Genomic DNA, 15,602 nt, shown 5'->3' with positions numbered 1-15,602 from the left:
GTGTTGTTTATAGGATACGAATACGATGTCGAAGTTCAGTCCGATGAGGTTTGATGTAGAGAAATATGATGGGAGGGTCAATTTTGGCTTGTGGCAGGTTCAAGTCAAGGATGTGTTGATTCAGTCCGGTTTACACAAGGCTTTGAAGGGTAAACCCACCCTTGTTCCTGGCAGTGATTCTAGCAAGAAGTTCGATGAAGAAGAATGGGATGATATGGATTTGAGGGCGGCAAGTGCGATTCGTTTGTGTCTTGCAAAGAACGTGCTTGCAAATGTGCACGGGTTATCAACGGCAAAGGAGCTTTGGGTTAAACTAGAGCAGTTGTACCAGGGCAAGGGCATCTCAAATCGGTTGTGTCTTAAAGAACAATTTCGTACTCTGCGTATGGATGAAGGTTCAAAGATTTCAGATCATCTGAGCATTTTGAATGGTATTGTTTCGGAACTTGAAGCTATTGGAGTTAAAGTGGATGATGAAGATAAAGCTTTGAGGTTGATATTATCTTTGTCATCGTCTTATGAACACATGAAACCTATTTTGATGTATGGGAAGAAAACTATGAAGTTTGAAGATGTTACTAGCAAGCTCATATCCGAGGAGAAAAGGCTGGAAGGTAACGGGGTCTCGTCATCAGAAAGTACGGTACTGTTGTGTTCGGATAGGCAGAAGAGAAACTCCGGAAAGAATCTGGTATGCTGGAGGTGCGGGAAGACTGGGCATGTAAGGGTTAATTGTCCAGGTGGAGCTAATTCGGTAAATGGCTCCAAAGACGCTAACATTGTCTCCGTTGTTACGGAGAGTGACGAATTCCTCTGAAGTCACGTCATCCTCATGGTGTGTCCGCGCCACCGTGGAAAGGGATGTTTCGTTAGCGGTTCCACAATTACACATAGGCATTGGTTTGGCGTTGATGCAGGTTGTGTGGTGGAAACTGATGTTGTAGCTGATGGGACTTTCGGAAAAGCCAAACAGGGAAGTTGCACCATAAAGTTTCAGCTGGTTGTTAAACAACATGTGCCGAGGTGAAATTCTTGGAATGTGATATTCTAAGTGCTATACTCTTAATGGTGGAGTATAATAATTCTTGTTAAGAGTTATGATTGTCTGTGATGACAATGATTGTCGGGTCTTGACAATGTTCGATGAAGATGCAAGTTTTGTCTCTTGGGAGATAATGTCAACGACATGAAGATGAGGATCTTGAAGTTGTCGTCGATGAAGCGTCTACATCGGTTATCCTTGCAATGTGGAAGCATGGTTATCTTCTTCTATCCAAAAGGTGGAGATTTGTCGGTTTGATTTTTTGGCTAGTAGAAGAAATGTTTTTTGCTTAGTCCCACATCGGTGGATGGAAAGAGTGGGAAGTAATCTCTTTGGTTATAAAAGGAGCTTATGGGATTACTTCCAAATTACACCAATCAATACACTTTAAGTATTTGATTATTTCTTTCTTTCTTACCCTTGTTTGAAAGTTGTATTAGTTAAATATTTTGGAGAGTATAGTTGGCTTAAGAGAGTCGTCTATATCATTGTAACAATTTGTGATACAGTGTATTTCTCTCTTTGGGGGCCGGTGGTTTTTCTCCTGTTTTGGAGTTTCCACGTTAAATCTTGTGTTGTGTATTGTTCTTATTTCTTTACTGTTTATTGTTGGGTTGGGTGGTGGGAATTAGTGAGGCCGTAATTTCCCAACAAAACTTGTATGTCAACTGGCCTACTTCCACGAATTTGGAGGGTTAGTCTTTTCAATGATAAACTTGTAAAATTCAACCTTTCCGGAGTCCAATTCTGAATAACAAGGTCCAAAATCTCGGGAGAAGGTAATTTCGATTTGATCATATCAAGTAACTCTTCATTTATCTCCACATGGAACAATTTGAGTACTCTTAGGGACACGCAGTTGATCAAAGGATTGCAACCCACTGAAATGGTTCTAATCGGTGATGAACGCCAATCAGTTATACACAGAGTATGTAGTTTTTTCCCGAAGAATATTTCATCCGGAAGTATTAATTTACTATCAGAAACATAACAGATATGGATGTAAAGCTCCTTGAAACAACTTTGGGCAGCTACAGTTCGAAGCCATTTATAAGCAAGAGAATCCAACTTGATGTCAGTTAGTCTCAGATCAAAACTTTCAATTGGTATGTTGTCTTGGACGACATACTTAGAAATAGTGCGATCCATAAACTGAATGAAATTTCTTTTTTTTTCTTCATTACGAAACATTAGGGTTACATCAAACCTGAGATTAGGGATGGTAGACCAAGCGTGTGACCAAGTCTTGGATAACACACACGTACGAGCCGCTTCTTTTAGCGGCAACAACGATTGTATACGCTGAATCAACTCCACTGGGACATCACCAGGTTGTGATCTTCTCTTCTGCAGTTCCTCCATAAAAAGCTATGAATGCTGAAGAAATACAAACAAATTGAATATTCATTAAATTAAATATGTACTACAAAACAATGATTATAAACTAATAAATACAAGTTAAGGTAAAAACAAGTTTATATCCAAATTATGCAGCAAAACAAAATATATATTAAGTGAACATTGTTCATTGACAACAGATTTCACTTCCAAAAATAATTAATAATATTATCAAACATCAATCATAATCATCCTAATCCTAATTCTAATGATATTGACATAATCATATTGAACTTACAAGAACCATACCAAATCGCTTAAGATGTCGAAAACAAAATAATTCGGAAGTACGGAAACAAACCTTAAATAAAAAAGTATGAAAATTGGGTAAAATTAAAAGAAATCTACAAGCCCTAATTAGAAATACATTACATATATATAAAAATTGTTGACTGCCAGATGTATAATAAGAAAAATAATAAGATAAACCCTAATTTGTTGTTGAAGATCAATTTTTTACGTACTGTAATGTAACGAAAGAATATGACTCGATTGATCTTCGAATTCTACTTTTGATACTGTTAAGCTCTTCGTTATCAATCCAAACTTATAATTCGACTGCCGCCAATTAAATTCAAACAAAAAGTTTTTTGATTTTAGGATCCTATGAGTAGAATTTTTTTATTTAATTTTTTTTTTTTTGTATATTAATTAGGTCTTTTTAATGGGGAACGGACGAAAATTGGCGTTGCAGAGGGTATGACATAGCCCATAATTTTGTATAGGTCCAAATTTTAAAACATAAATATACATTTTTTTTTTTTTTTTTTATTTTATAAGCAAGCATTTTTTTTTTTTTTGGCGAAAATATTAATATATATATAAAATATCATAAAGATCCGGTGGTACATACAAACGAATATAATTGAAAGGTCTCGCTCTGATCGTCTTACAAACAATTGACGATAACATTGGATGAGAGTGAGCACATTGAAAATGAAATCTAAAATGATATAGTACAACCGAACGAACCACCAAACCTAAATCTAAAATATACATAAAACCTAACTCGTATCTAACACTGCAATCGCCGCTAATCAAGAACCGCATAACTAAATAGAACACCGGGCACTCCAGCAGCACCTAACCCGAGGCCTGCAAACCAAAAAAGCCTCTCGTACCCGACACAAACATGTCGAATCAGATCGAAACCCCGTTCGAGCGGAAAAAAAGACCCCGAGAGAACACTCCAGTATACATCAATTTTCCGAGGTCAACTTAAGTCGACACACGTCGGCAACAACATCGTGTCCACCCGAATAGACACGACTACGGGAAAGGCATGAACTACACAGACAAGCAGTAACCAACCAGCGCTAATCGCGGAATCAAACCGAAAGAGACCAGGCCATCTCCGCCAAATTTTCTAAGGACAAATAACCAAGCAGATCCAAACAACCAACAAACAACAAGTAAAGATCGCTGACGACAACCGATGATCATCGAACGTTATCAGCAGTCCATGACTGCCGCCACCACACTACATACTACCGGCAACCACCAACAGTCGCCAACAGCCACCGGCCACAGTAACCGTCAACAGCCGCCAGTGGCTGCCGAACAGCCACCATAGCGAGAGCTGCAACCCCCACCCGTTAAATGTAGTCTCCTGCAGCCACCAAGAACAATCGTCAGCCGCTAGCAACCATCAAGGCCGCTAGCAGCCGCCAACCGTCCTCAATAACCGCAGGTGACACTCAGGCCACCGGAAAACACACAAGGCGGCAACACTCGCCGGAACACAACAACCAATCCGCAAAACGAAACAGAGACCTTACCTTAAAGATTGTAGAATTCAAACATGAATTCGTCGCCTATAACCTGAAAAGGAAAGAAACCGTCACTGAGAAGCGGAGTGGAAGACCGGCGAGACCACCTCCGAAGACCTGCCGATAAAACCCCAACAAATCCAGATCCCGAGAACAAAGACCCGGAATCGCCGCCTGGAGGTTGAAGGAAGACCGGAGAGCACGAACGGAGATCAATAACGCCGAAAAAGTGACCGGAGGCCGCCATTATTACACATAAAGCAAAAAATCCGACACCACCGGCGAGATGCCGGTGGCCGGACGTCCGGAATGCCCAAAAGCTACAAAACATAGATGGTGACTAGATCTACAAGAGTGAAAGGATCAGATCGGGAAAAGAGCTTTGTTTTTGAAAAAAAGGTTTCTAGTGAGAAGTGAGAGGAAAAGTCAGTATAAGCAAGCATATCATCATCATTCAAATTAAACCAAACGAGATGGGGCTAACCCCTTAGAACACAAGAATAGTATGTCAAAACGAGATGGGGCTAACAACTTACGGCCTTACATCACGATAACAAAAACCTAATATATTATGGGAAATCGGTGAAAATACTCCTAAATCGCAAAGCTTTTAACGACGTGCCTTTAAATTTTCGGAATTGCAATATTGCCCCTTATTCACGCACGGTGCGTGCAGAGTCGTGCGTGGTGCGTGTCACCCAACATCATTGATGGTTACGAAGAGTATGTTCCTGGTTATTTGTTGATTAAGAGACTGATACGAACAGTATGCCGGTGGTTATAAAAAGCAAGACTTAAGGTATAAGTTTTGGTTTTTAGGGTGTAGACATAATTAAATAAGTTTCAATTGTTGATCCAATTCCTTCAATAATGTCTTCCTTTCTGTACTATTTTGTAACATTTCTTGCTTCAACGTCCACCTTTTTTGATCAAGACTTGTTATTCTCTTCTTAAACTTCATTTATTCTTCACTTGTACACATCTTAGCATTCTATTCAGGTATTTACTTGGGTTGTCTAAACCATCATGTCTCGTTGTTTGTTAACAAAAATTGCATAGATGCCATAGAAATTAGCAAAAAGTTGTGGTTCTGTTTCTGTTTTTTCGTCACATGGGAGTGGTATAAGAAAATTGGCGTCGTATTTAGTTTAGAATGATATATTAGAATTAGAGTAAATAGCTCCAAAAGGCATCAGAGACTTGGGCAAAATTTGGTTGCATCTGGGTTCACAAGGAGCGGCAAAGTTAAACATAAAGTCGAAATGAGACTATGATTACAAATGTTTAGCTGTAAAATGTGACAATGATCCCACATTGGCGTAAAGAAAGTGTGATGACCCGGAAATTTCTGATCAAATTTAAACTTAATCTTTGTATGATTAACATTTCTGACGCGATAAGGAAAGTCTGTAAAACTGAATCTAAAAATTTTTGAACTACTTTCATATATTCAAATATCTTTCGGTTGTTTTCGACGATTCGCGAACAATTATATGTAAATAGATACATATATACTATAACTTGAAAAGGTAACAATGTATTAATTGTTTGATACCGTACATTAAACTTATTGGTTTAAATATCTACGTATTTGAATATATATGATAAGTTGAAATATTTATTATTAAAATTTATTTATAAATAACTTCCAATGTGTATTTAAAAACTGATTTATGTATATTAAAAAGATATATACATATATATAATTTCAAGTTATTTTGTAAACGATAGTAACATTCGTTTATTGATTCGATTGATATTTAAATAAGTTAACTAAAGCATTTAAGATGAATCAGTAAAACACTAATTTGCTACAGTATTTTCAAATTGCTACAGTACCCAAAATGCTACAGTGTTTTCGAAAATCACTATTTGCTACAGTAACTTTGCTGCATTGAAACACTATTTCAAAATGTAAATGTATATATTATATATATATTAACAAATAGCGAGACGATGATTTATAAAAGTAAATGACCAAAACACTCAAATGTATAAGTTATACCTCGAGTGGTATAGTTTATGGATGATTTAAGACTATATTTTGACAAAGGTACGATTCACGAAACGTAAAGTACAAGTTTTCTCAGTATACGAAAGGACGTTCGAAAAACCGGAACCGGGACATAAGTCGAGTGACGACGTACGACTTATTGGAACGAAAATTACAAGTCAACTATGCACGTGAATTTAATATAATATATAATTAATTATATATATTATATATATTATATATAAATATAATATTATGTCGACAAAGATAAAAACAAACGAACCAGGCTGGTGACAGTTGGCCATGCGATCGCATGGCCGTATGCCCATGAAACCATGCGATCGCATGGTGGGTGATGGTGGCTCAAATCTATAAATTCGCCCGATTTTGTTTCAGTTCTTCATTTTCTTTTATATTTATCTCTGTATTATTATTATTATTATTATTATTATTATTATTATTATTATTATTATTATTATTATTATTATTATTATTATTATTATTATATTGTTAAGATTATTATTATTATTAATCTTAATATTTTTAGTAATATTATACATAAAATATTACGACGAGGTTATGAGCGTGTCACTTTCAAAATGGTTTTCGAGCGGGATAGAGCTAAGAAAACTATGGGTTATTGCCAAGGAGGTTATGGATAATGTTCAAGGGTATTATTCTCAAGTCAAACCTAGTGTTTATCATCTCTGTTGCGTCTACGTACTTTTCTAAAATATTAAATCACAATATTGATACGTTGAGATCTACGGTTATTTGGTAATCCGAGTTTCGGTCACATTTTGGTGAACGACTTTATATGCTGCTAAGGTGAGTTTCATATGATCCCTTTTACTCTCTACATTTTTAGGCTGAGAATACATGCAAATGCTTTATTAACTGATTTACAATATTTATATGTGTGAGTTTCATTGATCCCTTTTTTAATTGCTTTTGCAATATATATTTTTGGGCTGAGAATACATGCACTTTATTTTAAACGCAATGGATACAAGTACATACTAAATTCTACACTGAGTTTGAACCGAAAATTTCTTAGCTTTGGTAACTGTTAACTGCCATTTATAAGAACTGGTGGGCGCGAGTAGTAGTATATGGATCCATAGGGCTTGATATCCCCGTCCGAGCTAGAGCACTAGCCTTTTAACGGACGTATGCTATTTGAGAAGCGTACACGTTGGTTTGCGTGTATTTTTAAGATGATTATACAAAGGGTACAAATTATATATACGTTACGTTTAGTTACCAGGGTGCTCAATTTTGTAGAATATTTTGATAAACATTTCTGGATGGAACAACTGAAATCTTGTGATCCACTTTTATGTACAGATTATGCAAAACATTAAAACTATGAACTCACCAACCTTTGTGTTGACACTTGTTAGCATGTTTATTCTCAGGTTCCCTAGAAGTCTTCCACTGTTTGCTTAGATGTTAGACAAGCTATGTGCATGGAGTCTTACATGACATATTTTTCAAGGAAACGTTGCATTCACCAAATCATCACCAGGTATCTTATTTTGACTGCATTGTCAACGGAAGTAATGTTGTAAACTATTATTTATGGTGATTGTCTATATGTAGAAATCGTTAGATGTTGAAAACCTTTGATTTAAATATTCATTTATGGTGTGCCTTTTCAAAAGAATGCAATATTTACAAAACGTATCATATAGAGGTCAAATACCTCGCAATGAAATCAATGAATGACGTGTTCGTCCATATGAATTTGGAGCGATCGTCACAGAAAGTGACGAAGGGGCCGATGGTCGTATAAAATGTAATGAAGGCAATGGAAAAGTCACTTACCTGGACGGGGTCTTTGAACGATCAAGACAGCCCATGGCGTAGGCTGGTGATCTCCATTGCACATAACGAAGAGGTGCTAGTTTAAGGTTGGCTGAAGTAGTCGAACCTATGTCATAATCTGTGTTAGTCAGGGCTTGCGTTCGTGTGGCCCCTATCCAATATGCAGTACTATTCTTTACTCCCTCCGTCCTAAATTTATAGTCTAGTATTTCATTTTGGGATGTCCCAAATCTATAGTCCACTTTCATAAATGGATAAGAATAATGTGATAAAAGTCTTTGGTACCCCTACTTTATTCATGTAGGAAAAAAGAGGTAAACAGTAAGGGATAAGACTGAAAAGTTAACAAAAAGGTACATGTGTCAGTTACTTTTTCTTAAACTGTGTGTTTTTTGTCTGGGGACAATAGATTTGGGACGGAGGGAGTATATATTAAATACTGCTTTTACAAAAAAGAATTGTGATCTGCCCCTTTCATGTTGGGTATTTTGAGATATGATGTTTTATTCATGTTGCTTGAGGGACTGTGATTCGAAGAAGATGCCAGACCTTATAAAAACCAAACATGAGTCGAGGAAAAGCACACATTTCTCGACCTTTGTGCTAAATCAAATGTAGTATCTGTTATTCCTTAATTCATTTTTTATTTGAGTTGCGATATCAGTTTAATATCTGATATGTGAACAATTGATTCACTCGATATTAATCTTATTTTTATGGGGAAGAGTCCACCATAGTAGCTTGCTATTGGGGTCTTTTCGAGTTGCATTGGTGTTGTATTTGCAATTGTTGGTGTTTTGAAAATTTGTTATTGACTTATTTTTAGTTAACATGAAAATTACGACTTAACTTAATGGTGTCATAAGAGTCTATATTGACCCATATGCATAATTCGGGAATCCAAATTTACAAACACGACGATAATATCAATTTGGACTCGTGGTATGAAAATGAAACATTCAGGTCACCACAATCCCCTAAAGACCCATAAATTTCATTACATAAAATGTAAATTGCAACATGAGGTTGATTTACAAATAAAAATTGGGACTTAAAACATTGTGTATATGCTGAGTTCAAACACAAACTTGTTCGAACGAATGGTAAACAAATAGATTCAAAAAAACACACATCTAAAAAAAACGAAGACTAAATCAGAGTTACGAATAAAAAGATACGATCGTTCAAAGTTTGAACATGAGTTAGAACACAAATATGTTCGAACTCGTGTTGGGAAGTTATCCCACATCGGCCATTGGACAAAAACAAATGTATGCATATAAGTCTAAGGAGAAGTCCCTCTATCACCAATTGGTTTTAGAAAAGGATGGACTTTTGGGCTTATATATTGTACATGTTGTTGGACTATATGATTTATTAATTCTGTCAAGTCGTTCGAACTTGGTGCAAATTTTGGCTCTAGAACACAAACTAGTTCGAACTCATAAATTTTTGAGTTCGAACATGTTAACCTGAGTTAGAACAACTTTTTACTCAAACGAATGGTGTATTTTGACAAAATTTGTTAAAAAAAAAAGTATAAATGTAATAAAAAATTGAAATACAATGTTACATGAGTCGATTTTCCCAAAAAAGGTTTCCTATATTTCTTCCTGAAAAAGTTATTTCCGTTGCAAAATGGGCTAGAAGGGTTGATGTTAACAAAAGCCCAAAATACTGGGTCAAAGGTGGACGGTCCATATTTTGTGTCGTATAAATATCGTGCAATGTTAGAATTCAGATGCTCTTCTTTTCGCACAAAATTTCTTCTGATCAAATTCAATCATGGCTTCGCATCCTTATAAACATCAGGTATCATAATCTATATTCTGCGGTATCTACTCAACAATAATCAAGTTAGTTAATTAATAATAAGAATTTCATTATTATAATGTTTACTTCACATTTAAATTCTTTAATCTGTAGGTTAGGGTTTCATAATTTTTATTGTATAATTTTAGTTGATTAGTCGCAATGCGGTCCAAATCACATTAGGTTTTATGCTGTTTCAATTCCCTAGCATACTTAAAGGTTTTTATTATCGAATTGTCAGTTGACACAGTTGTGATAAGTTTTTGGCGGGAAACGGGATATTTTGCTGTAATTTTTTTTTTTTTTTTTGGCTAAAATAAAATATAAATATACATATAAATAGATCAAATTGATCAAGAGGTTACAAATTGTGCAGATCTGAATTGATCTGTTGTACATGAAATTGCGTTAAACTTACGCTACGCAAATTGCTACACCATCGAAAAAGTAATTTTATTCGTACTTTGAGAGAAATGTTTAATCTTAGAACCAAAATGTCATATTGTGAGTTTTGTATTCTGTATATAATCTGATTGATCGTTATGTGATGAAGTTTCCTGAGGAATCTTAGGTCATAAACACATATGATTGTAATTGCGTTTACTTGATGTGTTTTATATTTATTATGGTGATCTTATTTTTTCAGGATAAAAAGATGCGTTCAGGGACAGATGTTCAGGCATCCTCCGCTGTCGTAAATAGGGATATTGAGGGGGTCAAATCTTTAATCTCTCAGCCTACAATTAGTTCAAATTTTGGTGGTGGTACGTCACAGTTTTTCAACCGTTTTGCATAGTTTCTCTGTGGATATTATCAATTCAATTAGTTACATTTTGACCTCATACACGGTATGCAAAAGGCTACATAATCGAAAGAGTTACTTAACCATAGGCATGTTGATCGCATGATTTGACATGTCATAATAATTGTTAGATTGGTATGAGTTAATATGCAATATCTTTACATAATGGCATACGAGATAACGAATTTGAGATGACGATAGCTTTTGTTTGGTGTAATTCATCATCTTGTTTGCTTTTTCCCCTGTTCTATTTCCATCACTGTTTTGATTCTACCAACATTCAGTTCTGGTATACTTATAGTTTTTAAATCAATATTGCAGCTTTATCTCACAGAACCAATTATACTCCAAGCGAGCTGTTTCAACAGTGGAAAACTTCTAAACTTAAAGAAGAAGCTAATGGTCAACATTTAATAACTGACACCTCACGTGATATAAGTCAACCAAAGAGACTTCAGGATGATTTGTTCCCCCAAAAATCTGACCAACATAACATTCATACTTCTCGAGCTACGAATATGCAGAATAGTGATAAAAATCTGGATCTAAATCTGACAAAGAATCCAAATAAGAAGCTGCAAAGAATGGCTAATCATCAAGCTGTAACTACAAACCAATCATCTAATGAAACGAATCTGACATATACTGCACAGATGCCTTTTGCACAGGTGCTTCCTATTATGAAAACGCATCTTGATGAAGATAGAGCTATGCAACTTCAGGACCTGCATGATCAATTACAGGTATAGTTTAGCGGGCCCACTTATCTGCAAAGTGTTTTTCATTATTCTGCATGTTATATCAACTAATAAGCATGCTGAACGGTTGTTTTATTTCCAGGCTAATAGAATAAGCAAATCTAAATTTCTCCGTGAAATGAGGATTCTTGCTGGACCACATACGGTTAAGGTGTCAGTCTATAAGGCACAACAAAAGCAGGTACCGAATATACCTCTCTTCATCTTTTTTAGGGGTTTAAATAGTAAATGTTTTAATTGACACTTAGATAAATACAGATGTAATATAATGTCTTTTCATTTATTTAAGTATAACGTTTTATTGTTTATTTATAGATGATAGTGAATGCTTCTAACAAATTGTATCATCCTTTTTAGCTTTTTGCTGAACAAAGTACTCAAAAACCATCTCCACATGTGATTGAGCACCAATCAGATTTTGTGGATGATGTGAATGACCAACAACATAAATTACAGGTGTTAACACCACACGGGTCATCTTTACCCAAATCGGGTCGACTTGATCACGAAACTGGTGTTTCAGTATCTTCAGAGGATGACACGTTTGAGTTTATGGATTTGGATTCAATGCCTATGAATAAACCTGAGCCCATGTTTATCACTAGGCAACTGGAATGTCAGAACATGGTAATATCAGTTATATTTATCTCACTTTTGGTTTTATTTATTATCCAATATACCAATCATTACATATTGGTAGTTTGAATCGTATTGGTGGGTGATTTAAATTTATGAATCTTTCTTTTATTTTCATATTATGATGATTTGTTTTCTAATGGTTAAGCTTTTGAATACAGGCTGTTGAAAACTTTTCATTGACATCTGAAAATAACGCAAGGACTCACCCTAGAAAGCCACCTGTTAATCCTAAAAGGTAGTTATAATTTTGTAGAAACTATAAGTTGACTATAATTTGACTTTGACCGTCTCTTACTCTTTCTTCTATTTAATTTCTTAACTATTTGGTACGTCAGTAAGAAGCAAAAAGTATCTGGAGCATTTTCAGATCAAAGTATTCAGCAACTTAACGATGTAACTGCTGTCAGTGGAGTTAATCTCAGGGTACGTTTTCTTAATACTTGAAACACATATTTTTCTGAAAAATAAAACAACAAACTTGTTCACTAATGATCTGATCCAATAGGAAGAAGAAGAACAACTATTTTCTTCTTTTAAGGAAGAAACCCGAGTTTCAGAAGCTTCTAGAAAGATTGTTCAAGAAGAAGAAGGAAAGCTGTTTTTGCAGAAAATTCCTCTCCAAAAGAAACTGGCTGAAATCAGTTAAGTCTCGGATTGTTATCAGCAGTATATGATTCTGTAACTTTTTTTATAAACGGCTTATAATTTGTGTTTTTAATTAATGTTTTTCAGTGGCAAAATATGGCGTAAAGCATAAAAGCATTGATTTGGAACGCTGCTTGTCACTGGTGAGCTTCAAGCTATTATGGAATCATACATTTGTTTATAATCATATTTTTTATCTGATTAATGTTACTTGATAGTCTATTATGGAATCATACATATGTTTATGCAACTTGGCTTTCAGTGTGTAGAAGAAAGATTACGTGGATTCATTTGCAACCTGGTCAGACATTCAAAACATGTTAGTAGTTTTTATTTGCTATCCTTTTTTTTATATTATAGTCTAATTAAATACTAAAACATTATAGTTGACTGAAATAATTTGTAGAGGGTTGACTTTGAGAAGCCTATGCACATGACGGTTGTCACATCAGATGTTCGACAGCAAATCATGTTAATGAATCAAAAAGCTCAGGAAGAATTGGAGAAGAAGCAGGCTGATGCAGCAGAACAACTCCAAAAAACAGACGAGGTAAGAAATCATTTAAGGTAACAGATGATGTAAAAGGTTATTTGGAACCATTTTCATGTGTTTGTAAAGTAAATGTTGTGTAATAAAAAAACATTTATATTTGAAGGTGGAGAAAATGGGAGATGATAAAATAAAAACTTCTGCTGCAAATGTTGCTGCACGAGCAGCTATAGGAGGAGATGACGTATACTCAAAATGGCAACTGATGGCTGAGCTGGCTCGCCAGAAATGTGATGGTGATGCTGACTCAGCAACTACTTCTGAGCTGACTCAGCATCCACATACTTATACGAATTCTGTTGCTGTCTCTGCTATTTCTGGTTAGTATTTCATCTCGTTTATTGCCATAGAAAAAAGTTCGCCCACACACACACCACATACGCATATACCGTATACTAATTAATAATGTTCTCCCATTTATATTATGCAAGCTAAACACTACTTTGGTCAATTATTGGAGGGTTGGTATTGCTTTCAAAGTTCTGATTGTTATAATCATGTAAAGCACTAACCTTTTATACCTTTGCTAATTTTTCATACAATCTCTTTACTATTTAGAACCCTTTACACAAGATATAATCCCCTTTAGTCAAGTGCGTAAGCATTAAGCTAAATTTTATATGAATTCTGAATTACATTGCAACTTTGATGAAACGAAAAAAAAAAAAAAACATTTTTTTGCCCTTATCATTTTTTTCTGTTGACGCTCTCTTAATTAGTAGCAGATTCTTTCTACAATTTTGAACCTTTAGATTCATACAAACGAAATGTGCCACAGGTCCTTTGAAGTCTTCTTCAAAGAATCAAGATTTGGGTAAGAGTGGTAGCCTTACACATAGTATCTCCATTAAAGATGTCTTGTCTGTTCTTGCAAGGGAGAATCATATGTCAAGATCAACGCTAACATATCGATTACTTGAAAAAGTGCATTCCAACTTCTGAGTCTTTATGGACATATGCAAAAAAGGATATCATGATTCATGGCGACGTTTCATCATCAAATTGGTATCCATAAAAAGTTTATATTGTTGGTGGTATTTCACCACTATGAGCTTGCTAGCATATACAGTTTTCAAATTCATGATCATTCATTCATTCACTTAATGCTTTGTATAATAATCTTGATTCGTATATAATATTGATTGTAAATGTAAATTGTAACCCTTCCTTTTTTTGTATAGTATTGATCATCTGAATTAAAATGTCATGAAATTTATGAACGTTTGTCTTTATTGTAGTTGCAAACTCTGATTAGTTTTCAAAGTGGTCCATGTGTAATTTCTGAAGTATGTTTTGTTGGATGATTCTTTTCATTGATTTTATCATCTTGATAGGTATCATTTTTATTGTTTAATTAACTATCTTGTTCAATCAAGAAGAGTGTTTTATTTGATCTTATTTGTTCTTTTTTTGTTTTCTTGATGTATAAAGGCGTTTCGTGTTGAATTACTTGGTTGTGTAATCCTTTGTAGCCTATTCGCTCCTCCCTAGTTTGGGTCATTTTATAATAATATAAGTTTGGCTGTTCAATTTTTTTTTTCACTATCTTGGGTTTTTAGAAAAAATCGACACCGAATTCGAACTACAAATTAGTACGCAATACAAGAAAATCCACATTTTTGATTTATGTATAGAGTATGTTTGACAAAACTAGCTGGTAGCTTTAAACGTAGCTAGTAGCTTTTAACTTTTAGCTGGTAGTTTTTAGCTGATAACTTTTAGTTTTTAAGTATATTTTAGTGTCTGGCAAAGTAGCTGAATCTGTTAAATAAAGAATATAATGATAAAAAGCTAGAAGCTAAACGCTACTTCCTGTAGCTTTTAGCTTTTTCTCCATGTCTAAAAGTTATAAGCTCCTTTAACCAAACAAAGTGTTTTATTAAATATGAGTTTTTTCATAAAAGATAAAAGCTAAAAACTCCAATAAGCTCGTCGCCAAACATAACCATAATATACAGTCGACCTCACATTCTCAAAAAACCAAATTGAATTTGAATTTAAATTCGGTTTCCGTTTTCAAAGTTGATATATAGATAAAATTAGGGGTGTTCATCGGTTCGGTTTTCGGTTTTTTGGTTTTTTCGGTTCGGTTTTTTCGGTTTTGAAATTCTAAAAATTAAAACCAAAAACCAAACCGAAACCAAATTCAAATATCAAAACCAAAACCAAAACCGAACCGAAAACCAAATTTGAATTCGGTTCGGTTTTGGTTAAAACCAAATTAACTTCAACATCGATTTTTCTTTTACTTTTTTCTCATGATATAAATAAACATTATATTATTAACTTTGTAAGTATCATACAAAAATAATATATATAATCGAACATATATACAAATTTTAGAAAATAAAATAAGCTTATATAATA

The 15,602-nt window shown here is 34.6% G+C and overlaps 2 protein-coding genes and 1 non-coding gene across 4 annotated transcripts; 2 read left to right on the top strand and 1 right to left on the bottom strand.

The window, feature by feature from the left end:
* Nucleotides 1–1,645: 1,645 nt before the first annotated feature.
* LOC139867827 (putative F-box/LRR-repeat protein At3g42770) lies at nt 1,646–2,404 on the bottom strand. The gene has a single exon (XM_071856177.1). The coding sequence runs from the start codon at nt 2,402–2,404 to the stop codon at nt 1,646–1,648; it is 759 nt and encodes a 252-aa protein (XP_071712278.1).
* Nucleotides 2,405–8,021: 5,617 nt separating this feature from the next.
* LOC139869622 (U1 spliceosomal RNA) lies at nt 8,022–8,184 on the top strand. Its single transcript, XR_011766225.1, has one exon. It is a non-coding gene; the product is annotated as a U1 spliceosomal RNA (small nuclear RNA).
* A 1,600-nt stretch (nt 8,185–9,784) lies between these two features.
* Nucleotides 9,785–14,354, top strand: LOC139867194 (transcription initiation factor TFIID subunit 4-like). Of its 2 annotated transcripts, none has more exons than XM_071855525.1 (13): nt 9,785–9,841; nt 10,488–10,605; nt 10,965–11,386; nt 11,484–11,582; nt 11,858–12,028; nt 12,199–12,275; nt 12,376–12,463; nt 12,546–12,681; nt 12,773–12,828; nt 12,948–13,004; nt 13,092–13,235; nt 13,342–13,555; nt 14,014–14,354. In XM_071855525.1, the coding sequence occupies exons 1-13, from the start codon at nt 9,815–9,817 to the stop codon at nt 14,175–14,177; spliced, it is 1,773 nt and encodes a 590-aa protein (XP_071711626.1). In that variant the 5' UTR covers nt 9,785–9,814; the 3' UTR covers nt 14,178–14,354. The 2 variants fall into 2 exon arrangements, with proteins under 2 accessions (XP_071711626.1, XP_071711625.1); XM_071855524.1 differs by having other exon boundaries at nt 11,759–12,028.
* Nucleotides 14,355–15,602: the final 1,248 nt, after the last annotated feature.

Source organism: Rutidosis leptorrhynchoides, chromosome 9, assembly GCF_046630445.1.
Source record: "Rutidosis leptorrhynchoides isolate AG116_Rl617_1_P2 chromosome 9, CSIRO_AGI_Rlap_v1, whole genome shotgun sequence".
Taxonomy (NCBI): Eukaryota; Viridiplantae; Streptophyta; class Magnoliopsida; order Asterales; family Asteraceae; genus Rutidosis; species Rutidosis leptorrhynchoides.
Note: the sequence above shows the minus strand (reverse complement) of the source record. Positions and strands in the feature narration are given on the sequence as shown.